The sequence below is a fragment of the Chelmon rostratus genome, chromosome 3 (assembly GCF_017976325.1).
Source record: "Chelmon rostratus isolate fCheRos1 chromosome 3, fCheRos1.pri, whole genome shotgun sequence".
Classification (NCBI taxonomy): Eukaryota; Metazoa; Chordata; class Actinopteri; order Chaetodontiformes; family Chaetodontidae; genus Chelmon; species Chelmon rostratus.
The window spans coordinates 8,256,813-8,282,002 of NC_055660.1; the positions used below are offsets into that span (position 1 = coordinate 8,256,813).

The following is a 25,190-nucleotide window of genomic DNA, read 5'->3' on the forward strand; positions in this document are numbered from 1 at the left end:
CTATTTCATCTTATCATTGTTATTACCACCACTACAACAACTGCTGCTGCTGCTGCTATAACTACTTAGCAGTTATAAATTCAGCACCTTCTCTCTATCTAAACAATGACTTGAGAGAGTAGTGACGCCTGGTGGTCAACTAGTAAATAACAATTTAAATGTGATTCAACCTTACCCCTTTCAAGAAAGCTGCAGACCATCTGCTCTTGCTACTAACTTCTTTTTTATCGTTTCAGTAGCCCTGACATGATCTAATGTTCATTTGGTTATGTACATTTGTGATAATATGTGACCCGCGGAGAGCACCAATTTGCCAAATTCACGAATCAGACTCAAAAAAAAAAAACAAAAAAAACAAACAAACAAAAAAACACAATATGGTTGAGGTAGGGTGTCACAGTGTTTTATCCCACAATTCCATATTTGTAATTACGTTACGTCACATTATTACTGCAAACTATGTTAAAGTAGTTAGAATAAAAATCCAGATGGAATTTTCTTGCGAAACCTTACTGTAATTATTTAAGCATACAACAATGACCTATAACCAAGTATATTTGCTTGAGTACAATATGCTTTACTTTACTTAACTTTTTTCCACTTTATACTACTTTATACATCTAATCCCATTCACTTCAGAGGAATATATTATATTTACTCCATTACATTTATCTGACAGCTAGTTGAAACATTATAATTCAAATGATCCATCAGTTTAAATACTTCAAATGGCGCATACATGTTAATGTATTACGAATAATAAGTATACTAAAACTACAATTTTACTATGACATGGCTGCACACGAATACTTTTATTTTTTGCATTTTTCTTATAATGCGTACTTACTTCTACTTTAGTAAGGTTTTGAATGAAGAACTTTTATTCGTAACAAAATATTTTTCATATTACATTGCTACTGGTACTAAAACCGCTATTTAATCCACAGCACTGTCCAGAAAGGCCATTACTGAAACTCAGTGCCTTCGCCATCGTGACCTAAAAATATCTCGTGTCGAAGCAACCTCTTATTTTGAAGTCATGGCCTTCATTTCCGGCGTTCACTTCTCTGGCGGACATGGTTTCGGTTTATAGTTTCTGGTGTATCTCCACCACTTGGAGTGCTGTTAGGTATCATAACCTTGAATTCTTACACTTTGGTTACTCTACCCGACAGTAGCATGACCACCCTTTTGTAGCCCCGCAGCTACTCAGTTAGCCCCGTGTGGCCGTTAATGAGAGCAACCGGCGGGCTACACGTCGTCCACGGAATGCCTCGGAGAAAGAAAAACGGCCAGAGCCCGGCCAGAGTACCCAGCGGGCCGCCAGAAGGGGGGAGTCTCGGCCACAACACGGGTTACCGACTACCTCAGGGATTTGACGTTGCAATGGCGAACAACTTTCCATCCAGCACCTCGCTGCCCAGCTCCGTCCAAGAGAAAATCGTGAAAAGCATGCAGGAGATGTTCTCCCACCTGGACCCAGAAGTCATATACATCGTGCTGTCCGAGTGTGATTTTAAAGGTAGCTAACGTTTACACGAAAGACCAGCCGTCCAACCTGCTGTGGGACTGCTGGGAATGCTATTTGGTGTAACTTTGCTAACCAGTTAGCTGGGTAGCTTGTTAGAAGTGTATTTCTGACAGTGTTGTCGCATTTTTACAACATGAAATGACTTTACAGTTGAGGTCTCGTGTATGCTATTGACAGTATCAGCAGTAATTTAAAACGGATTGCATTTCTCGGTTCACCAACCCACTCATCCTCTCCCACCTGTTGTACCTGTTTAGATGAACTGCATTGGCTATTTATCATTCCAGAACACATGGGTGGCAAAACTTTCGGTGCGTTGTGAGTCAGTGACTTTCAGTTTGCTTACATAGCACCAGTTAGTGTCATCAAGTGAATCCCAACTCAGTAAAGCAGAATGAAAACAAATGACAAACAAGACCAAACACTTGTTTATTGCCCACACTGCTGACTGATGTAAGAGTGAAATGCTTTTGCCACTTTAATATATTTACAGTGTTCTGTATGAGTTTATCAATGCAAATTCCTGACAATCCAGTATTGAAACATTGAATGCTGAGTTGTATAGATTAAATGTAGTACACTTGACTGACTCACTCTTCTCTTTTTCTTGATGTCTATGTTTTCTTTGTTTGTGTCCTAGTTGAAAATGCAATGGACTCTCTGTTGGAGCTGTCTGTGGCTGCTGAAGGTGCAGCCCCTGTACCTTCTCCTGTCTCTGGCTTTGAGCGCACTGCTGCAGCCCTGCTCAGCCCACACCACTTTTCTGAACCTAGACCAGACACAGACTCCCCCAGACCACCACAGCTGCCCTCCTCTCCTTCCTCCGCCAAGCTCCTGACAGAAGAGTTGGACCTGCTAGTCGATCAGGAGCTAGAGACACTAATCACACAACAAGACACTAAGGAAGAGCACCACAACAGCCAGTATTTCTCCTCTTTCCCTCCACCACCATTCCCACAGCAGGTCCTACCTGAGCTGCTTCAGTCCAGCCTGCCACCTCGATCTAGAGGGCCCTCTGGTGGCCCGGTGGAGCATATTTGTGGAGCTTCACCTTCACTCAACCAGCTCAGCACTTGGGAAGAGGACACCACTGAGGAGCTGCAGTCCATAGTGGATTTCACACATCTAACGGCAGAGACACCTGCAGACATGCCAAAACCTCCTTTAGACCTGGCAGCTTCAGGACGTCCCTCGGCTTTCCAGGTGTATAAAAAGCAAGATCCATCACACACTCTTTCAGACACGGCTGGGGTCATGCCACCTAAAGCAATAGTTGGAGGAGCACGATCTAAGGTGAATATGCTGAATCAGGAGCCGCTTGGCTACATGCCATCACCCTGGAACGTGAACGCACCGGAGTTTTCTCCCTGTATCCATGGAAATCAGGGGCCAGCATTCATTACCCCTGTGGCTCAAATGCCTTCCAACTGGCCCAGCCAACCCAGGCATGCATCTCCCTGGCTGAGTCAGGGCCCTGTCAGTCAAGCACCTCTCAAGCCTTCTGCAACTATTCCAAAGTCCTGGGCCCTGCCTGCCCCACAGCCCCCTGCGCAGTACAGCAGGCTCCGTCTGGAAGGCAAAGTCCTTGTGCTGCTACGTGGTGCTCCAGGCTCTGGCAAGTCAACCTTGGCAAGGTAAGAATGTTTGAATACTTTAACTTGCAGTACACTGTTCTCTCTAGTATCGAATGCTATTCAGAAGTGCAGTTTTGTAGTTGCATCACAGCTGTCAACATAGCAACAATGCCAGAATATGACAGGACCATTAGTCAGGCAGTTCTCATTTGGCTTGCAAATCTTTTAGTTTTACCAAGCCAAGAATTCAGACACACTCTATAACAAGATCGTTCACTCTTGTTCTGCTGGCTTCAACCTTTAGGAGTTATTTTAAAGTTTTACTTCTAACAGGCACTACATGGTCAGGCACCTCTTACCACTCTGAGGGGCCTCAGGTCCTTAGAGTGGAGACTTGAGGCTGTGGCAAGTTCAAGGCTGAAAAGTTAAGCTGATAATTTGGTTGTTGTTGACATAGCTCTGAAACAGTCTGAGAGAAGCTGAATGAAAAGCATCTTTTTGGAAAAAAAAGTGATATTAGTAGATTAATAATTTCAAAAATGTATGTTTTTATGTAATGAAATATTATGGCTGTTTAGCCTTTCCAAAAACAACACATTCACTGTGGTCAAAAAACAGTTTCTCTCCTGATGGCTACACACAAAGGCAGGAATGCACCTCAATGAACGGGCTGGTCGAGCAGCAGTAAGCCTAAGGGTGCGACTGTTCTTCCATCATTGTTTTATGCGTTTATTGGATTAGCCTGCTGCCGTCATGTATTTATGTTGACAAAACTGACAAGTTTCACTCAAAGAAAGTTGATGCAATAAAAAAGACTAATTTAATCCAGTTAATCACTTTATTCAAATCAAATCGATTTTGTTTTCATTCTTTTTTTAAATAAAATATGATTACAGACATTTGAAGCTTCATTTGAACACCTCAATAGAAGCTTTGTATTAAACAAAAGACATGCGGTACAGCCCTCCTTGCAACCTCTGTGTGTACGACTGTAGCCCCTATTTAAATCAGGGCAGTGATGATTTGCTAATTGGATAACTACCTGACAAGATCACATTATCTAAATGTAAAACAGATCAGCTGTGTCAATGGTGAGATGATTAACCACAACAGTTTTAGTAGTATCAGTCAAGATAGCAGAGATCCATTTAGAAAACCACTGTTGCCCAAGACTCATGGACTTCTACTGCAGGGAAGGTGTGTATGTGCATGCCTGCGTTACGTTTTGGTTCAGTTTGGGATGAGGCAACTAGTGGTCATAATTATGATTTGGGTCAATGTGATGTCCTCTGAAGTGATGGAAACTTAACTGTGTATGTGTGTGTCTGCAGAGCCTTGTTGAAACACAACCCAGGTGGAGTTAAACTGTCCACTGATGATTACTTCACCCGCCATGGAGAATATCAGTTTGACCCCACCGCTCTGGGGGAGGCCCATGAGTGGAACCATAAACGGGGTAAACAACACACACACAATTTTTGATAAGAAGTGATGCAACAGTAGGAAGTCAAAATTCCTTTTTGACCTGAAATGATTTTTTTTATCTACGTAATGGATTGCCATTGTTCCCTTGTTGTGTGTTTTGTTTTACCCCAGTTGCATTAAAAGGACATATTGTTTGTTTCTCTTGTTCTGTCTCTCTTCTGCCAACTTTATTCAATAGCCAAGGAGGCTTTTGAAAGGGGCGCTAACCCCATCATCATTGACAACACCAACATGCAGGGCTGGGAGATGAGACCCTACGTGGTTCAGGTCAGTCAGATTGCCTGCAATACATAAAGCATGGTATCTGTGCTAATCCCCCTGGAGAACAGGTTCAGGAAACCCCTCTAAATAACATTAATACTGTTGGTCCACTATCTGTCCCAGGCACTGAAACATGGATACAAGGTACTGTTCCGAGAGCCGGACACTTGGTGGAAGAACAAGCCCAGAGAACTGGAGAGGTGAGAGAGGAAGAGGAAATACAGTAGCATCTGTTTTTAATGTAGAATGTCAACTCAATTATTTTTTTGCATGTAAAGAGCAAAATGCTGCTGGTGAGAATTTTCTTCATTCCAGTTTTGTGTCTTGTATCTGTTTTTTTTGTGTGTGTCTGTATGCATATGCAGGCGTACCACACATAATGTGCATGTAGAAGCTATCCGCCGCATGCTTGATGGATATGAGCGCTTCGTCACAGTCCAGTCCATCATGGGTTCACAGATGCCGGAGTTTAAACAGCGCCTCCTTCTGGAAAACAAAAGCTCACAGTGAGTGCTTTAACTTGCCTCTGTCACAAAGAAGATGCAGTTGTGACTCACATAGTGCTCACTGAGAGAAGCATCTAATTGTGTTCCATGTGAATATTCTTGAAGTGCTTAATTCAAACAGCAGATGCACATTTTAAGACGCTGCCAGTGTGGAATACGCAAAACTACCACTGACTTAGTTGCAAACTACACAACATATGCTGATATGTGGACAAGGTTAATTCATAGGAACTTATATATATAATGTATGTATAATAACACATTTTACTGCTGAAATGCTGTGGAATTTACTGACAGTTTACTAAGAACTGATGAAAGTCATTTAGAACAATCTTCATCATCATTAGTTATTTCACTGCAATACCATATATTGAGTTTATACTGGTGACTCCACCTGTAATTTAGTACAAATGCAAATAGAAAGTTCTGAATGAATTGTAGGAAGAATATAGTATTCAGTTTGACATATGTTCAAACAATATGTTTTATTTTTCTTTCTGTTGCCGTAAGTGAGAAAGGGAAATTCTGCTGTTTCTGAAGGTTACATTTTTAGAAGGTTTAATATCTAGTATAAAAGAAATACCCTGTTGTAGTTGCAAGACATGAATATATACAATCATGCAGATCTAATGAACATGAATCATCCGAATCATTGGGCTAAATCCCATCATATATGTTTTGTACCATTCATGTCTCTCTCGTTGTCTCTAGGCTGATGTCTTCTGAAGCACCTTGTCCTGACCTTGTAGGGCAGCCTGGATTGACTGAGGAATGCAAGAAATCCCGGCCTCAGCTGTTTTCCTCCCTCCCTGACGTGTCATCTATTGGTTGTTCAAGTGAGGTGGGAATTCTGGAGGACGGTGCCCACAAATCTACAGAGTCCCTCAATTTCCCGCCGACTGGAAGACTCACGGAAAACCCCAAAATGTCCGTTGGGGACAATGACATGGATTTGGGGGAATTAGATTCTGAGCTGGACGCCCAGTTAGAGCTGAATCAATCAGTAGGGGATCAGACCATCCCTGACTGTATTGTGGAATCAGTGATGAACGAGGAACTCCATGCAGATGAACTTCCTGTGGCTTTCTCTGAGACTATTGGACAACGAGTGAGGAGGGAAAGGACAAGCAGGAGGTCTGGTTTTGACAGGTTGGAGCCTGCAGATCTGGTGAAAGATACTAACCAATCAGACATCGAGGTGCAGGAGAAAGAAAAGGGGAAGGAAGAGGAAGCAGAAGACATGAGGGATGGAGGAGATAAGGGAAAACCTAAGATGTTGAATTTTGTAGGGGATTGGCCCTCTGAGGGGTCCCTCGAGCAGCGACAGGTGAGGAGAAGAAAAAATATAGAAGGAAATGGGAAGGAAGATGAAGGTATGTCTCAAGAAGCTAACGAAAATAAAACAAAAATGCAGTTCGGACCCAATGTAGAGTTTCAGAAGCTTCTTGACCTAATTCAGACGGGTGTAGGTGTCGTTCAGACCGGCTCTTCCCATTCAGCCTCCCTTTCCCCAAGCTCTGGAGGGGAATTCGAGAAAGAAGAGGAAGCAGGTGGCAGGTTTGAGGAGTCCCACGGCAGTAGATCTAACAGTGAGGAGAGAGAAAACAACATGAACAGGGTGAACAGCAGCAGAGGTGAATTACCGGACTGTGTGTTAGACTGGAAGGCAGCTGACTCTTGTAAGGTTAGAGAATCGAGAATTGATAACTTGGAGGAACGTAAACCTGAAAATGAAGTGAGTTGTACCTCAGGAGAGAATGATAATGTGTTAGAGATTGGCAGAGAAACAGAATCTGTGGATTTGAAATCAGCCAACCCAACAATTCCCCTCTCAGCTCTTACTGCTGATTCACTAGTTATCTCCAAAACTGTGGAGGCAAATGTATGCCTTGATGGAGTGGGAAGCCATAACATTGAAGATGAGGTTGGTCCAGAGCTTGGTATCGGTCCTGCTGATGTGGACACGAATGACAGTGGCGGAGAGACTAGAGTTGAGACTGATGGCAGTCATATTAGCGAGGTGTGTCGGAGTCCTGTGTGTGAGGGCTCTATGGAGGCAGAAAGTGGTGCTTTCAGCGGAGGCAGTCAGGAGAAAAAGTACCGTCAGGGTCGTAGATCAGGGAAACAGTGCAAACTAGCCCTCACCTTTACCCAAAACTGTCCTGCTTCTTCACTAAATACTCTCGAATCATGTCCCAGTACCACTGCCCAGAGTATAAACAGTGGTCAGAATAGCATTAACGCAGATGCTGAACCTAACCTCAGTCCTAACTGTAACACCAGCCTTAGCCTTGAACCAAATTTTGACCTGTTCCCTCAGTCTAAATCTGAGGTACACCTGCTGCCTCCTTCCCCACTTCCTCTGGAAGGCTGCCCCACCCAGACAGAACCTCAAGACTTTGCCCTCCTTTGGCGTCAGAATCGTCGAGACAGACCTGATGAAGCAGCCGTCAGTGAGGGCAGTAACCCAAGTTACATCGCAGTCCTGTCTGGCGACTCTTCTCGCTTCGTGCCGGAGGCCTCCTCCGCCATTTCTGCAGGGGTTGCAGTCCACCCCTCCAGCCACAGAGAGGTACCCTACCGGGTGGTGCACGAGAAAGGCACACAGGTGGAGGAGAAAGAGCTCGGGGCAGCTCAAGACCAGCTTGAGAGCCTGCGCATTCTCAGCCGCCATTTTAAACTAGTTAGTTTTGATACATTAGAGGATCTATATGACAAATGCCACCAGGACCTGGAATGGACCACCAACCTGCTGCTAGACTCTGGAGAGAGGTTCTTCAGAGATGAGGATGGTGAGAAAGAGGAGGAGGACCAGAAAGTGTCTACTCTCTGTGAAGCTTTAGGCAAAGCTGTAGAAACCAGTCTGTGTCTGGATGTGCTAGATGAGCATCACCCTGAAGACTGGCCAACTGGATTTCAGGAGGGGCTTCAGCAGTCAACCTTTGGGACCGTTAACAAGTCAGATGAGAGCCTCAATAATGCAGATTTACTAAATTCCGGAGGTGTGGCTGTTTCAATTGGAAACAAAGATCATCCTGATAAAGCATCACACTTAGAAACATCTCCTCAAGTAGTGGACGAAGGAGAGAGATGTGGCGACACTGAACACAAGGTGGCATCAGAAGCTGACCTAGAAGGCGGAGCTTGGGGTGGAAGCTTTGATGATGGAATAACAATTAAAGAGTCAGGAATTGATATTGAAGAGGACATTGTTAGCATGGATGAAGTCCACCGGCTGCTACAGGCTGAGCTAGACGAGATGGACAGACAGGAAAGACAGAAGGAGGAGGAGAGAACTAAAAGGAGGCACATGGAGGAGAGAAGGAGTCAACACCTGGACATTCAGAGTGTGGAGCTGAAACTACCCACTGAGGTGGCACTACAGCTGACAGAGCTGTTTGGTCCTGTTGGAGTAGACCCAGGTAACATTTTTAACAGCTAAATGCAATGCTCAAATGACAATGCAGGCTTAAGGCTTCAGTATGCTTCAGATTAACAAGGCAGCTCCAGACAAGGCTACTTGCTGCATAACATGGATGTGATTGTCAGCTTGTCTGTTTCATAAAATTACGAAGAATGTTGGAACGTGGTCCTTGAGATTCTGTCATCTGAAATTAGGTTTTGTACACTGTTAGATGATCTGATTAGCACTTTATTTAAACATACTGATGCAATAAAAATATTGTACCTCCCTGGTTCTCAGTATTGACATAAGGGTATCTGGCCTTTCCGGTCCACAATATTCAGGTACATGCACCGCTGATGACTGTGCAGTGCAGATGGACCTGAACCTGGCTAAACTGCTCCATCAGAAGTGGAAGGAAACCATTCAGGTGAGCGCTTTAAAGCTATCATCTCTATTATATAATAGCAGTTTATTAAATGATAATGTGAACAGGGTCACTTGTAGTGATGAACAGAATTATCACATAAATGTGCAGCTTACTTCGACTTTATAGTGTGTTTCAGCTCATTGTTCAGCTGTCCTGTCTATAACTTTACTGTTGTGGTCACTCTCACTGCGTCACCTTTAGATTGTTTGCAGTGAAAAAGCTCTAAAAACTCACTGTACACTACCTGCTCAGTACCAAACTGCAGAGGGACACAATTAGAAGTGTCAGCTATTTCTCTCAGGAGTTGGTAAAGACCAAAAATATTATAAAAATATTGGAATTATAGTCATCAGGTGGCCAGAACCATGACTCCAAATGAATGATAATGTTGCTTTATAACTGCTGGATGTGCAAATGAGCAGTTGTTTGATGACAAGTTCATCATATCAACTTAAAAGGTGATAACGTGTCCATGTTGTGTTCACGTGTTGCTGCTGCGCACAAGTGGCCAAAAAGAATCAGTTATTGCAGGTTTATTATTAGGCAGTGATATTTCATCAGCATCAGTTCTATCCATGCAGTTATAAATCAGCCTTATTCCTTATTAGAAGCAAGTCTTGGTTGCTCTCCATTCATTAATTTGACTGTGAATGCTGTTTTACAGGAAAAGCAGAGACAAGCAACTCTGTCCTTTCATTTGCTTCAGGAAAGTAAGTTCACACACACACATATATTACTCGTGACGTGTAGCCAATCAGATAGCGCTGTAGGCGGGACGTGGTTTGGGACTTATTAGATTACTACTGTGAACAACATTTTCCCAACATGCTATCATTTTGTTTCACAACCATTGAGTGTCGACCTTTGAATGTGTAGGTTCAGTACACTGGGGTGAGTCACAGGTGGCCAAAGCTGGGCCACAAGACCGGACACAGCCAGCACCTTTCCTGATCAGTGCAGATGGCTACGCGTCACTGGACAGCCAACCAGAGGCCTGGAATCAGATGCCATTCATGGATCACTGGAATGTGTCCCGCCCACACATCTCCCTTAGAGATATTATAAAAGAGGAGCAAGCTTTGCAGGAGAATGTGGAAAAGGTAACACAAACACCCACTGCACCTGCGGACTTGAGTATTTTCTGTCACGCAAATATCTTGAATAATATGATCTTGGTTTGTTTTAACACCTTCCCAACTCTCCCTCTTTCAGACCAGACAAAGTCGTGCAGACCTGGACCGGCGTGACGGAGCCGCCCTGTTGAAAGAGAACCAACTGTACTCCCTCTTCCCCACCATCGACAGGCATTTCCTCCAGGACATCTTCAGAGACCACAAGTGAGAAAACAGCTTTGAGACTGTAGTCGTTTGGTTTGTTCACTTCATCATCATCATGTTATGATGACAATTCAAATCTGCTTCCATTCTGAGTTTCAATAAACTCTGTGAAGCTGTGAAATCATTTTCTTGAACAAGAAAAATGTGTGTCTCTCTCTGTTATACTCTGACCAAGCAGCAACCTCCAGGGCTGAAAAATGAAGCCAACATGGGAAACCGCAGTTCCTCAAATGGTCACTTGAGACGGGCTCCAAAAGCGAGTCAATTTCTAGAGACCCCCATAATAAAATGTACAGCAGAAATAAACATGTTTACAGCCTGGTGTAGCAAACAGTTTTGACCTTTACAGCTAATTTCCACGTTCATGAAATAAAACCTCACCCGTTTAAATTACATTAAGGCTTAAAGTTATGCATGATTCTGGGAATGGCTGCTTTGAGTGACAGGCAACCGCTAGGCTTCAGAAACCAGGCTTCATTTCGCCCACCTCAGCTCCACCCACGCTCCACCTCTTTGCCTGTTTCTGGATAGGCTGGAGCTTGGCGCAGTCAGGCACTGCCAAGATGGCGACAGCTGGAGCCACTGTCGCTGAGCTTCACAATGGCTCTTCAGAAATCCATGGGTGATGTCACGGAGTCTGCGTCCATGCTTTATACAGTCTACGCTCCTGATACACTCCTACTTGTGTTTGCAGTTACAGCCTGACCCAGACAGAGCTGTTTCTCCGCTCTTTACTGGACGAGCAGCCAGTCAAGACAGTGGTCGCCCCAGAGGCACCACAGTCCGACCACCGCAGAGCAGCCAGCAAGGAGAGGGAGAAGGTATTCACAAACACGGGCAGAGAAAAAACAAAGAGTGCAACAGAACAAATGTATACCTCTATTTCACAGATATAACATGTACTCTGCAGACTCATGTATAATGTCTGTCTCTTGACTTCTGTATCCTTATCTGTGTTCTGCACAATTCCCTTTCAGCATTTATTTGTCAAATGCATCATACTATCAAGATACTTAGATAAGATAATATCACCGCACAGGCACCTTCATTTATAATACGTCACAACTCAACAACTGTGTTGCCATAGAGAACAGTACACTCCTAAAATAGCAAATATATTTAATAAAAAAACATTGTTTCTCATAGTTTAGCTTGGATGGAAACTGTAGTGAATATAGATTTTAGTATTTTTTGTTTACTCAAAGTAACAGGATAGCTTGTGCCACCATTCATATCCATTTATTCATTCATAAACTGACAACAGTGACCAGATCACAACATATGTTAGTCATTACTTTGTCCACTCTTTATTAGCTGATTAGTGTCTATCACTCTGTCCCTTTTTCATTTGTCAGAGGCAGAAGCCCCTAGAGTTGATCGTACCCAACTATCAGGATACGGAGGACCCAGAGTATGAGGACTTCAGGGCCGAGGCCAGTCTCCAGAGAAGCCGACAGCTCGAGAGCTTCTCCAAGGCTGCTGAGGCCTTCAAGCAAGGACGCAAAGAAGTGGCCTCATTTTACGCACAGCAGGTGAGGAGCTGAATGTTTTACTGCAATACTTTCCTGTGAAGTATTCTCTAAGTATTTTTCTATTTTTTTCTGTTGTGGGGGAGAATATACTGTATTAGAGGCAATATTTCTAGCTTTATCATTCCGCTTTCTTCACATTTGCTTGTTTATGTTAAAGGTGCAGCTTTTATCAATGAATTCCCAGTAAATTGATTTGTATCACCTTTTTCCTAGGGGCACCTCCATGGCAAGCGGATGCGTGAAGCCAATCACCGTGCAGCAGTTCAGATTTTTGAGAGGGTCAACTCATCGCTGCTGCCCAATAACATCCTGGACCTCCATGGGCTGCATGTAGATGAGGCCCTGCAGCGTCTTGGCCAGGTCTTACAGGACAAAACCACAGGTAATAGATGATATTCTGTACTGTATACACTCAGTATGAGTACAGAAAGAGGATGAGTGAGAACATTTTGGCATCTTAATGCTAGGCTACAAACATACATTTGGTTACCCTCAAAAATTATACTATTGAAATATTTAAAAACTGGACAATAAATATTTCAGTTTATACAAGGTACAGGTAAAATGAATTGGGTCCAGGTGGGCTGCAGGTGAAATAAACAGCAGAAAGGACAAAAAAGAAATTAAATATTGTCCCGTTGCAGGTTAGTTATTTAATAATTATGGCCATGATTTTGAAAAATTGTTAAAAAATTGTAATTTCACCTGTGTGTTACTCAACACACCACAGTTAAGGCTATTGGTTGTTGGCTGAGCTCAAGTAACAAATAAAGCACATGCTTGTGTTTTGTTGACATTGGCCTTATTTATTGTTTGTGGTCTAAGTTCCTCAATGCTGTAAACATAGTAACAAATACAGATGTCGACCTCGCTGCCTGTGTCTCCTCAAATGCACCTGTGTGGCGATTGTCGACACACACGGGTATAAATGCGTGTATGCACTTGTTTGGAATTGGGGAGGTGTAGAGCTGCATAAAAGTACTGTCGACACTTAACACTCATATAGTGTATTGAAAATCCATGGTATTTTTGTATTCTGCTGCATGTTGCAATCATGTTTTTCTGTAGCCATCTTCCAGGACATGTCATCAGTTCAAAATCACGTTTATAAGATCATGTTTTCTCATTAAAAAAAATGCTAAAAGTCGTGAAGGACCAGGCTGATAAAACAGTGTTTACTATGTTTTTATAACAGTTTGAGAGGTCTCTCGGATCCCAAACAGAGGATTAGCAGAAAAGCGCTAAGCGTGTAGCCTGTTTTGTCCAGGTGTGGTTTAGAGATAATTGCAGGTAATGGATCGGTTCTGTGTCTGAGCTTTGTGGGAAATAGGTGGGCTTGCAAGTCAGTGTTGGGCCTCTGTTTGCTCTCCTGTTAACTGTTTTGTGCATGTGTGTGTTTTGTTCTTCTTTGGCTTCTTTCTGTGTAGACTGTGAGCAGGGTCTGTGTCGACCTCAGCTCTCTGTCATCACAGGAAGAGGGAACCACAGCCAGGGGGGCGTGGCCCGCATCCGCCCCGCCGTTATAGACTACCTCACCAACAAACACTACAGGTCCATACACACACACGCACACACACACACACACACACACACACTAACAAATGCAAAACGTATGCACAACAAGTTCATCCTCACCCACCTTTTTCTCCTATCTCTTTATCTCTCAGGTTCAGTGAGCCAAAGCCAGGTCTCGTGTTAGTCTCTTTGAAGTGAGAAGAAACTGTTTTATTGGATTCAAGCTGCTATGGAGGAAAACTCTCACTCTCTCTTTCCACTCCTGCACCATAACATATACACATATTACAGTATATACAGTATGACACAATCTGCCTCCTTGTATCTTCCATCTGTCAGTCAGTTTTGGTACTCTTTCTTTCCACTCACCCCCCCTTTCTCCATCAGTCATATAGCTGCTGGACATTTAATTTAATCTTAAAATTGTTTAAATTAGTTTTACTCTTGTGTTGATGAAAGGTAACTACATTGGTGTGAAACATGAACAAGGTATTTTATGCATTTGTAAAGCTAGAATGTGTGTACATTTTATATTTAAAAGTGTTTTATAGTGTGGCGTATTTTGCTTTGTGCCTTTTAAAGAGATGGAAAAGTCCCTGTGTTTAAAGGCTCCATGTTAAATCAGGTGTTCATTTGAACATCAACTAATATGGAAACTGGTCTGAGACAAAATATAAGGATTTTCTGAAATTTCAGTGCCATCGTGATTGTGTGTTGTTAGCTTGGAGGATGCTGTCTATGATTTTAAGCAAGATGGCATCCTTTACACAATTTAAATATTTTATTTGACACTAATTCTACATTGAATGCGTGCCATCTAATCAGAGATTGTCCTCTGAGAAGTTTTGACAAAAGGAAGAGAGTCACTGTGAGTTAAACCTGAAACTCTTCAGGTGATCAAAGGGCCGTTAAATAGTTTGAACACCCCCCACTCTGAGCTCTGCAGCAATCAGCCTCCTTCGTCTTAGCAGCTGCAAGTGTTCATTTACTTTTGCTTAAGGCCGAGCCAAGCTTAGCTGCTAATATGTTGATATACAAACTCAGGTAAAGATTCAACAATGTTTTCTTTTCTTTCCAGGCCAGTCGATTGTTTCAGCCTGTTCCTGGTAGCTTTTTTTTTTTTAACTCATTGTGCCAAGTTTTGTAGCAGTTGTATTCCTCAGGTTGCTACACTAGTTTGTAGGTTTAAAGTCACTTCCATTTTCTATGTGTGATATTTTTAACCAAGGTGCAACAAAAAAACATTTTCCTGATTGTACATAATGTGAAAACATTAATTATAAAGAGAAAATTGTATTTTTGTATTCATTTGTTCAAATGGTTTTACAGAGAATATTGTGGAATAAAATTCTATATGTTTACAGCATAAGACTTCAGATTTTCTTTTGTGTGAACGTTGCGTTGATAGTTATTGAGGACCTATGTGTAATTTTTAATATACAGTACATTACAATTTTTTTCACACACATAACTGAAGTGTTTGGATTCTAGATGGAAAATATTTTTATTTGAAACTCATCAAAGTGTCCAAACAAACCATCAGAAAACTGTCATCAGCAGATTTAGTTAGTTGATGTTGGTCTATATATCAAAACCTGCCAGTTTGGGAGTGAAATCACATGTTGTGCTTTCTAAAGAGGTCATGATGCAGATAATGAGGGACAGTATAATATATGCCATCTACAATTATGCTTTTTACTTGTCAATACCAAGAAATCACGTTCTACAAACGATAACTATTGTTTCATGACTTCCCCAACACATTTTATATGTGCCAAATTTAATCAATGTCAGACTGGGACAAAAGTCTGACATCCCACAGGCATAGTTTGTGATTGGACTTCAGAGGTTTGGGAACCCCTGTGAGAGTCATTTAGAGACGACTTAATTGGCTCTTTTCCACGTACCAGAAATGTGAATGAATTAGAGCACATTTCAAAAACACAAGAATGTGTGTTGTTATCACGGCACAGCCTGACATTTATGCAATATTCAAATGTAAACATGAAATGCAAAGTCACTTGTTAAAATATTCAGCGACAGTACTGTCAAAGCATTGTAGAAAATTTGACATTAACTATACATTACGAATATATAGTTAAATATATTTGAAACCTTGCTCACGGAAGAAACATAAAGAAGAACACATGCATGTGAAGGGTTGTTTAAAAGATGAAATGAACTGCATTTATATAGCACTTTTCTTTTCCAATCAAAGTGCTTTACAGCACAAGTCAGCACAGCGTCAGGGACAATTCGAGGATTAGTATCTTGCTAAAAGACACTTCAACATGTAGATCCCAGAGGCCAGAGATCGAATCCTCAACCTTCTGATTAGTAGACAACCACTTGACTTTCTGAGGAACATCCACCCCAATTTAGCTCCTAAACACTGTTGGCCTCATGTCGTTACACACAGTGCAACATAAACTAAAGATATCCTCTTCTTGAATCCCACACATTCTTCTTCCTTGTCAAGACATGATGCCTACATTACCCACAATGCAACTTGACCGGCAACAATTGGCTAAGAGATTCGGGTGTTGGCAGCTAATATAACCTCGAGTTGCTAGCCTCAAGCAGAGGCTGAGGAGCGGGCTAGAGAGGTCTTCCAAACGCTTCTGTCAAACTCCACGCCCCCAGATTTTCTTTTTCTTTTCCATTTTCAGTCTTGTAGTTCTCAGTCTCAAGTCACGCTGACTAAAGTGACATCACCGCCTCCCTCCAAAACCACAAATCGCTTTATACAACTTTTTAAAAAAGTTAATTCAGTAGTGCTCCCTGAAACCAGTGAACAGACTTCAAAGTGTAAAAGCGGTGGAGAGCACAATAACGGGTTCAGAGCATCATATCTTGAGTTACGGTGTTTTTCTATTGATTACTGACCCAAGCTCATGTTGGGTCACAATTGCAGCCTGCTCCAACTCAAGATCTTTCTAAATCCTTTATTTGGGCCAGCTGCGTCAAACAAAATGGTACAAATCCACAACAGAAAAAAGGCACCCATATTTTAAAGCACAGCTGCTGTGGGGGAGGCGCGCAGTCACACCTCCACACTCTAACAAGCGGATGTGTTTTACTTTTCTTTTCTCTCCTACTTTGTCGCTTCCCTCCTCTACATAAGCAGCCTTGTCGTTGTTAGGCAGGGCTAATGCAACAATATTGCCTCTCTGTGTCTGTTTCTGTCTGTAATTAATGCAGACTTTAGCAATGTGATGTTAGGCCTATCCAGTCATTTATAGTTAGAATAAATAACAAACCATTTCTGGAGTTTAAAGGCTTCGGTCTTTGTCAGCGCTGTGGAGTCTTCAAAGGCGGCAGCCAGCATCCGCCCGTTAAAGATTGAGAAAACTGACAGGAAAGGTAATGATCTGTTTCTTTGTCCTCGTTCACTTCGTCTTGATACAACATCTGTTGCTGAAGTCTTCGTGGTTACTATTCTGTTCTATTCTACTCTATTTTCTGTGGAAATGTGATAAGACTGCATAATGTGGGCAAAAACCTTGTGTCAATATTTAAACTTTAGGACGAGCAGCTGAGATCTTTAGGGTGTATTCTGACTGTCTCACTGGGACAAAAGGCAATCATGAATAAGTACAAGAACATTTTTTGTACACTACATGAAATAAGAGTTGAACAGTTTCAATCAGTTGCTCTAATTGTTTGATCCTTCTTTCCTTTTGTTATCTATTAATTCTAGCTTTGTTAGCAGACTGACGGTTCAAAACCACTTCTGGTGAGACCACATAGAGAGTCAATTCTGGAAAAAACTCTGATTAAAGTGTCCCATCTACGTTATGGAGATGGAGGTCTTTCCATCATGATGACTGTGTGTGTGTATGTGTCATGGCAGGTGGTTTTGAGGTTAACTCTGGTACTGAAATACAGCTACCAAACTGTCAATTTAATGCACCAGCGAAGTCATACAGACCACCAGCAGATTTAGTTGATCACATTGAAAACATCAAGATTCATGTCTAAAACTCTATCAAACAGTGACAGGCACATGTTCATCTGTTGTCAGATGTTCTGGCAGAATCTCGATGGTTTTGAGGGGGATAGTAAGAGAGTAATTTGAGACAGACAGGCCATAATATATGAAATAACACAGCCAACATGGATATGTTGTGGATGAGCCCCTGTTAGACTCTTCAGGAGCTCTGCATTCTGGGTCACACCCAAACACACGGATCTTTACTTCCGTATTGAATCAGTTCTTACACATTTATGCTTTTTACTTAAACGTCTCACTGTAAATGCAATGCCTGTAAAAAAAAAAAGTTGCTATCATCTGCCACGTACAGTACTCTGGCAGCCGACGACTTCTATATTGTTAAAGCAGATATTTGCCATGCAAAACATACTGCTGTCATCTTCCACGGTAGCCTACACGTATGAGAAGAATCCGTCAACTTGAGAATCCTATAAAAAACCCTGAACATATCTCTAACCCTGACCCTAACCCTCCTATAAAAAAGGTTACATGAGCACTTTGCTAAAGCATTTCAGCGTCTAACTGCTCCGTCTTTTCAAAGCAAGACAACAGGCTGCTTACAGATACGTCACGTTTGTAACATACCCCCTCTTCATCTCTCTTCCTCAGTAGATTTCCCTCCTCAACTCTAAGAAGTAAGATGTGTTTGGACAGAATGACGGGCCTCAAGATCGTCAGAGAGAAGGACCAGAACCTGAACACGCTGCAGAGGCCGAGCAGAAGTGAGACGAGCCGAGCGGGCCCAAAGAACTGAGACGTTATGTGAGGTGTGTATGAAGCTCACTGCTGGAGAACAGCTGACAGACTTCATACGAGCGACGAGAGACATTATAGGTCAGTTCAACAAGCTGAGTGAACTGAAATCTCCTGGAATGGAGTTACCGCAAGTCAGGGCTACCAATCATCTGCTATGAAAAGTGCCACCTGAACACAGGACAGGTACAGCACAGACAGAGTGATCGCCACCTTTGACTACCTCATGAACCCTGTGCCGCTCCAGATCAACAAGTTCCAGAAAAACCACCCCTGAGACTTTTCAACTGAACCACAAACATCTAGAGGAGAGAGAGACTGTCAGAGGCAATCATGAATGGCCTGACAGAGATGTCGGTGAAGTGTGTCCTGGTTGGCGACAGTGCCGTGGGCAAGACGGCCCTACTGGTCCGCTTCACCTCAGAGACCTTCCCAGACACCTACAAGCCCACAGTGTTTGAGAACACGGGGGTGGAGGTGTACATGGACGGGGTTCAGATCAACCTGGGTTTGTGGGACACGGCGGGCAACGACAACTTTAGACAGATCCGACCGAGATCCTACCACCAGGCCGACGTCGTCCTCATCTGCTACTCCGTGGCCAACCCGAACTCGCTGGCCAGCGTCCAGCATAAGTGGATCGCTGAGGTTCGGGAGAACTTGCCCAAGGCGCCAGTGTTGATTGTGGCCACCCAGACAGATCTGCGAGAGATGGGGGCGTATCGGGGCAACTGCATCTCAGCAGCCGAGGGGAGGCAAGTGGCTCATGAAGTCCACGCTAAAGGCTATCTAGAGTGCTCCTCCTTAAGCAACCGCGGCGTGCAACAGGTATTTGAGTATGCAGTGCGGATGGCCGTAAACCAGGCCAAGAAGCAGGCCAGGCGACGGATGTTCAGCATAAACCAGTGCAAGGTCTTTTGACCCTTGACCTTGACTTGGTGGGCGCCTGAGCCTTCATGGGCTGACTTTTTCAATAAGACGTCTTGGTGTGCTGTTCAAACTCAGTGAGGGCTCGAGGTACAAGAATCTAAAGATGTATTTCTCTTATATGCATAGGGTTCTTTTCACTAACGGGGGTCCTGCATCCCCAAGACTCTCATGAACTCAAACCATATTTAAAACTGATAATATACCATAATAGTACCTAATGCAAACATACACAGGTGGAATTTCCACTTTTGTGTGATCCAGAGTGAGAGACGTTAAGAAAAGAGTCCACGTTTGATTCTTCTGCTCTGTTCTCTCTTTTCCGTGGCCCACAGCGTATCACATGGAGGTATTTCAAATGGGGCAAATGTGTTTCAGACATACTCCATTCTGAACTTTTGCTGCGAAAGGCCTTCTTCAATTTAAGCATTTAAAGCTTAAATATCGACATAAAGCATCTTAATATCTCAGTTCGTGGTGAGATCAGCAAATGAACTTTTGAATTGCAGCGTAAAATAAATAAGTGCCGTTACTATAATGAACAAAAGACACAACAAAGTAATTTTTACTACTGCGTGGAGGTTTTATGTAGATTTATCAGACGCGACCAGGGAATAAACTGTTAATAGGTCAAAGAGTAGACATACAGACCTACAGGCTATATTTTCTCTGGATGTTACCTGTATTTTATATATAAATCTGTCAAGTCTATTTAATATAGTACCTGTATTTCTATTGTTTGAAATGTTTACTCAGACATCAGTTGCATTGAAATGAATGAATAAAAATGAATGAAGATAAAAATTGAGAAGTTTACTTTATATTGGTAGAATATCCAAATATTTACAAAAGACATTCTAGAATAAATTAAAGGGACATTTTGAAACTTCACATTTTATTTAAATGTTTGTTTAAATATTTCATACATGATTGGCTATTCTGTATATTTTTTGTGAACTGTGTTTTTTTATTTAACTGTATACATCCGTTAAGAAAATAGGAGAAAAACATGTCGTGCTACCTACCTATGTATCTTACAAATTACCCCCATTGTTATTTGTTACTGGAACAACAAATTCACTTTCCTTAAAATAAACTAAGGATTCAATGCATTGACACCATTGTTATTTATATCTGTACAGCTCTTTACCATAGTGACGGCCTGGCGGAATATAATATCTAAAACTGGGACGATTTCACCTTCGTACCCTTTTCTATCTATTTGTCTGTGTTGGATTTTTAATATAAGCCTTACTTGATGTAATCTTTGTCAAATATACTCTGTAAGAGTCATATATATGCTGTAGATACACTTTGTAAATCAACTCCCGCTCTACTTTATGCATGTATGTATTGTCATGTCATTATGGCCACAAACTCGCTCGTATGTAGTGACAAAAACATATATGGTATGGGATCAAGCCATTTTCCAATAATTTACACATTTTTACAATATATATTTCCAATTGTGAATTGTACTTTCAGACACGTGGGCTGTGTGTCTGCAATACAGTATTTGTAAATATATAATTGAGTGCCAAAATGTGAATTACACAAATAACAGTTCTCAGTTAAAAAGAGACAAACACACACACACAAAAGATAAGAGATGGAGATGGAAGGTGCTGTAGACTAGATCACAGATATGACCTTAAACCTTTATATCTATGTCTATGTCAAGTCAGTTTTATTTATTCATCACAGACTTGCCTTAAAGGGCTTTAAGGTCTGTACATGTATATGACATGCACTCTTATGTATCAGTGCCTGCAGTATATATTGTATGTCCATACCAATGCCATATGTGAGTCTATGTACGTGTTCATGGTTTGAACATGCATGTTAGAGGGAGGCATGAGAAAACTAGTCTGTGTTAAAGATCTATTACAGCTGAATGATATTGAAAGCGCAGAAAAATGACGGCCAGGAACAGCCAACAACCAGGAACAGCTCCGAAAAGCTGCCGCCCCACCCAACGCGATCTCCTGCTCTTTCTCTGCCTTATGTGGTGTTCAAAGCTGCTGAGGATGAGAGGTACAGACTTGTCAGGGATTCGCTGAAAAACAGCTAACCACATCCCAGCGCACGCACACACACGCACACACGCACACACATACATTATATAGTAAAAGTTGCGCAAACTCACACAGCAACTATAAGCTACCCTGTCATTTTCTCAGTTGCCATATGAGAAACATTCACTCATTCAGTCTCTTACGCACACACTAACATGTGCGCTTATATACACAACTTAACCCATACATTCACACCTATAATAGAGTCACGTAGATACCATATACACAGGAGCCTCAGACCACCTGAACATGATGTGGCCTTTACAAAAGTCTCTTGTTCCCCAACAAGTCCCCAAACCTCTGAGTGCATACTGATGAAACATTAAGTATAAGATAAATAAGATATAATTGTGCTAATTATAATCTCACTGTAATAAACCTGACATTATTTTTGTCTTTTACAAGTTGTTTGTTGACGAGACACAAGCCTGTATCATTTGACACTGGTGACAAATCACCAGACACCTCGAGGACGTACAAACTCATTCACCCAGCAGCTCTCTTGTTCAGTTCTGCGTGGAATCCGATGATAGAGTCACATGATCGAATTTCAGCGAATGTGGTGTGTAATCCTGCTGGTTGAGTGATAAAGTGATAAAGAGAAATGTTACGCTTTGGGAGTTTAGCATGTTTGACTTGCAGCCAGATCTCTCAGCTCTCATTGTGCTCTCTCTCTCCCACAGCTACCACAATGCCATATCCCTCTCTCTCTCTCTCTCTACATCTGTCTCCCTCTCTCGCTCTCTCTCTCTCACACACACACACGCACACACACTGCATACAGGGTATACAGAAGTTCACACTGCGGAGCCACTTCAGTCAGCGGGTAGCGGTTGTTCTGACTTCTCAAGGGCTCTTGTGTGTTATCCAAGGAGCTGGTAAATAGGCAGTTTCACAGCAGGCATTTTGACATGTCATAGCCGGGGAGCACAGTGGCAACTAATACCATTAATAATGGCTGTGCTTTATTGAACCCTGAAGAGTATCAGAACCCTTGTTTCGGGGTTCTGCGATTGTACATGCTGGCTCACTGACACGGTTTAGTGGTGCAGCACAATGGGACAGAGCCATCGTTAACGTTATCAGCCACACTCATGCTTTTCCTGCTAGAACAAATCAGCTAATTCTTATCAGCTAATTCTCCTGTCATGCTAGAATAATGTTGTCTCAACTGCAAGTGATGGAAGGTAGCGAAGTGTATTTACTTTGCTTAAGCATTTCCATTTTATGGTATGATCCATCTCTTTATTACGACTCCACTACATTTCAGAAGGAAATATTGCACTTTTTACTCCATTACATTTGTCTGATAATTTTAGTTACTTCTCTAAAGTAAATAAAATGAGCTCCACATTCAAGTGAGGTACTGCATTAGCAACTGTAATCCAATAATTATCATATATGTTTCTCATAAGTGGGCCATTCAGCACAACAAGTACCTCTACTTTTCATACTTTAAAGATACATTTTGATGGCAAGACTTTGGTACTCTTAAGTAAGATTTTGAATGCAGGACTTTCACTTGTAACAGGTGATTTCTACACAGCAGTATTTCTACTTTTACTTGAGTAAAATATCTTTTATCTAACTTCTTCACCCACAGCTCAGTTGTACGCAGCCTTGTACTATGTGTTGTAAAGCAGGTGCACTTTATCTTTACACTCTGAAATTATATAATAAATTGATTTGAAGGGATAAGGCTGGTGATATTTTATTTGTTTGTTTTTATCAACAAATCCAATGAAAAGAACTAAACTAACTAGGCTAACGAGCACGTCCATCTCTCAGTACTTTCCCACCATCCTACCCTGCTGTGGAACAGCCTACAGTGGCTGTGTTTATAGTGACGGCCTTTTTTCAACAGCAGACGTTTTGACTTGTTTCATAGAAACAGCAGCAGCACATGGGATTTGCTCACTATAAGAAAATTACAGAATATGAGCAGACTTAAGCAAACACACCTGTGTCGCTCACTCTGCTCAAGATGACTCGAGTACTGTAAACAGTGCGTAAAACGACTTGTACCACTGAAGTCGAGCACGTTTACCAGATATTGCTGGTTATTGGGGGAGGGCAGTAATCATTATACACACACACATACTTCCTTTGCTGTCACTGCACCACTGCTCTTTGCTTTTCTGTTGTTCTCTGTGTCCCTACGTCTCTGTCTTTCTCTGTCTGTCTCTTTCCTTTTCTGCCTTAGTCTGTCCCCCATATACTGCAGGCCACCGACACACACACACACACACACCCCTGATAAACGCCAATATTATGATTCACAAGCTCATGATGCCTCGTCTTTTTGCACAGTGCATACATTATATTATACTTTGTTTATTTACCCTGTCAGCCAACTGACTCTGTTTCTTCGTCTGTTTGTCTGCCTGTCCATCTGTCTCACTCACTCACAAACGCACACACACCGACAACACACATTTCACGCTGCACAGACATGATGATTAGAAATGGTTTACAAATGCTCATCTTTGACTCTTACTCTGGTACAGTGAAACTATTTTGAACATTTTTTTCCTTTTCAGACCTTGACACACCATACATGCACACACACTCACACACTCACACACTCTCTCTCTCTCTCACACTCACACACACACACATTCACACATACACACAGGAAACACCTGTCCTATGTGTGCTGAGCACCACAGAAACTCAGACTATGATACTTTACCACATTGCATCACCATGTGCAGTCTGCAGTAAATGACTTAAACAATGTCAGTAACATTTCTTTGTGATGTTGTTTAGCCCAATAATTATGATTTACTGTAAATACAAGGACCCTGTCTGCTTCTTTTAAAGTGGCTTAATCCAAGAACTGATTCAAATTAGATTAGGAGATGACAGATGAGAATCATCTTGTGTTTTTGAAGTTTTTAGTACAGCTGCCACATAATTTAGTGAAAATACAACATTTGGCCTCATATTAAAGATACTGAAAGATATACATGACCATACTCATATATTTGATTATTTAAAAATTAATACATCCACATTCTATATAAATATATTGTAAAGCCTGAACTAATGTTAAGAATTTTGGACATTTTACAAAAAAGACTTGCTGCATAAAGGCTATATTTTTTGGGGGAACCTTGTTGAGGGAAGAGAGAGCCTTACTCATAATTTAACCAGAAAGCTTTTGGCTTACTGGCCTATTCTCTAACACACATATGTGTGTATATAGGTATATATATGTGTGTGTATATATATACACACATATGTGTATAGATATAGATTGTGTAGATATACACACACACACACACACACACACACACACACACACACACACTCTGAAAAAACAAACCCATTGAATCCAGTATGTGATCGGGACATGTGAAAACAAAAAAAAAATATATATAAATAACTGAATAAATAAAAAGAATAACACAGAATAACAACATAACTGATTTGAATTATGGTCTTTGCTATATGATGAAAACATTAAATTGTCAACAACAGAAAAAAAAATCTACATAATGAGATACTCTAAACCTTTAAGATGCCACAACTGCTGGCCAATATTACTAAAGTCAATTAGTTGGCCTGGTTACTGACTGTTTCGACAACCTACAGACAAAGGGAGGATGACATCTACTCTCATCACTGATCTACAACCAGTGTCCAGCTTTACTGTGCTTATGTTAAAGTTTCCTATTTACAGAGTGAAACCTGATCTGTGTGGAGTTCATTGCCATGTAGCGTGTATGACATGTGTCATACACGTGTCACATCCCAACTACCTGAGCGTAGGTAAGAAAGTGTCACTGTATGTGTGTGATTGACACATGTCATTAGCTGTGTAATGCAGTAGGGTTCAGTGTGTATGTGTGTTGTGTGTCGTAC

At 41.8% G+C, this 25,190-nt stretch overlaps 2 protein-coding genes across 3 annotated transcripts; both read left to right on the forward strand.

Annotated features, from left to right (window-relative positions):
- Nucleotides 1-1,140: 1,140 nt before the first annotated feature.
- n4bp2 (NEDD4 binding protein 2) lies at nt 1,141-14,933 on the forward strand. Its single transcript, XM_041934026.1, has 16 exons — nt 1,141-1,522; nt 2,172-3,165; nt 4,437-4,561; nt 4,769-4,857; nt 4,975-5,051; nt 5,217-5,357; nt 6,069-8,779; nt 9,105-9,190; nt 9,855-9,900; nt 10,067-10,290; nt 10,403-10,527; nt 11,222-11,348; nt 11,883-12,059; nt 12,273-12,441; nt 13,487-13,610; nt 13,727-14,933. The coding sequence occupies exons 1-16, from the start codon at nt 1,234-1,236 to the stop codon at nt 13,770-13,772; spliced, it is 5,550 nt and encodes a 1,849-aa protein (XP_041789960.1). The 5' UTR covers nt 1,141-1,233; the 3' UTR covers nt 13,773-14,933.
- Nucleotides 14,934-16,660: 1,727 nt separating this feature from the next.
- Nucleotides 16,661-20,376, forward strand: rhoh (ras homolog family member H). Of its 2 annotated transcripts, none has more exons than XM_041933566.1 (2): nt 16,661-16,937; nt 18,178-20,376. In XM_041933566.1, exon 2 carries the CDS (start codon nt 18,655-18,657, stop codon nt 19,240-19,242), a length of 588 nt encoding a protein of 195 aa, XP_041789500.1. In that variant the 5' UTR covers nt 16,661-16,937; nt 18,178-18,654; the 3' UTR covers nt 19,243-20,376. The 2 variants fall into 2 exon arrangements, with proteins under 2 accessions (XP_041789500.1, XP_041789501.1); XM_041933567.1 differs by having other exon boundaries at nt 18,181-20,376.
- Nucleotides 20,377-25,190: the final 4,814 nt, after the last annotated feature.

Bases quoted from the DNA above. Each gene is read 5' to 3' on its own strand.
- n4bp2 (XM_041934026.1), top strand. From the start codon at position 1,234: ATGAGAGCAACCGGCGGGCTACACGTCGTCCACGGAATGCCTCGGAGA. The intron at 9,191-9,854 runs GTGAGCGCTTTA...GCTGTTTTACAG, and splicing joins AGTGGAAGGAAACCATTCAG to GAAAAGCAGAGACAAGCAAC. The intron at 12,060-12,272 runs GTGAGGAGCTGA...CCTTTTTCCTAG, and splicing joins CCTCATTTTACGCACAGCAG to GGGCACCTCCATGGCAAGCG.
- rhoh (XM_041933566.1), top strand. From the start codon at position 18,655: ATGAATGGCCTGACAGAGATGTCGGTGAAGTGTGTCCTGGTTGGCGAC.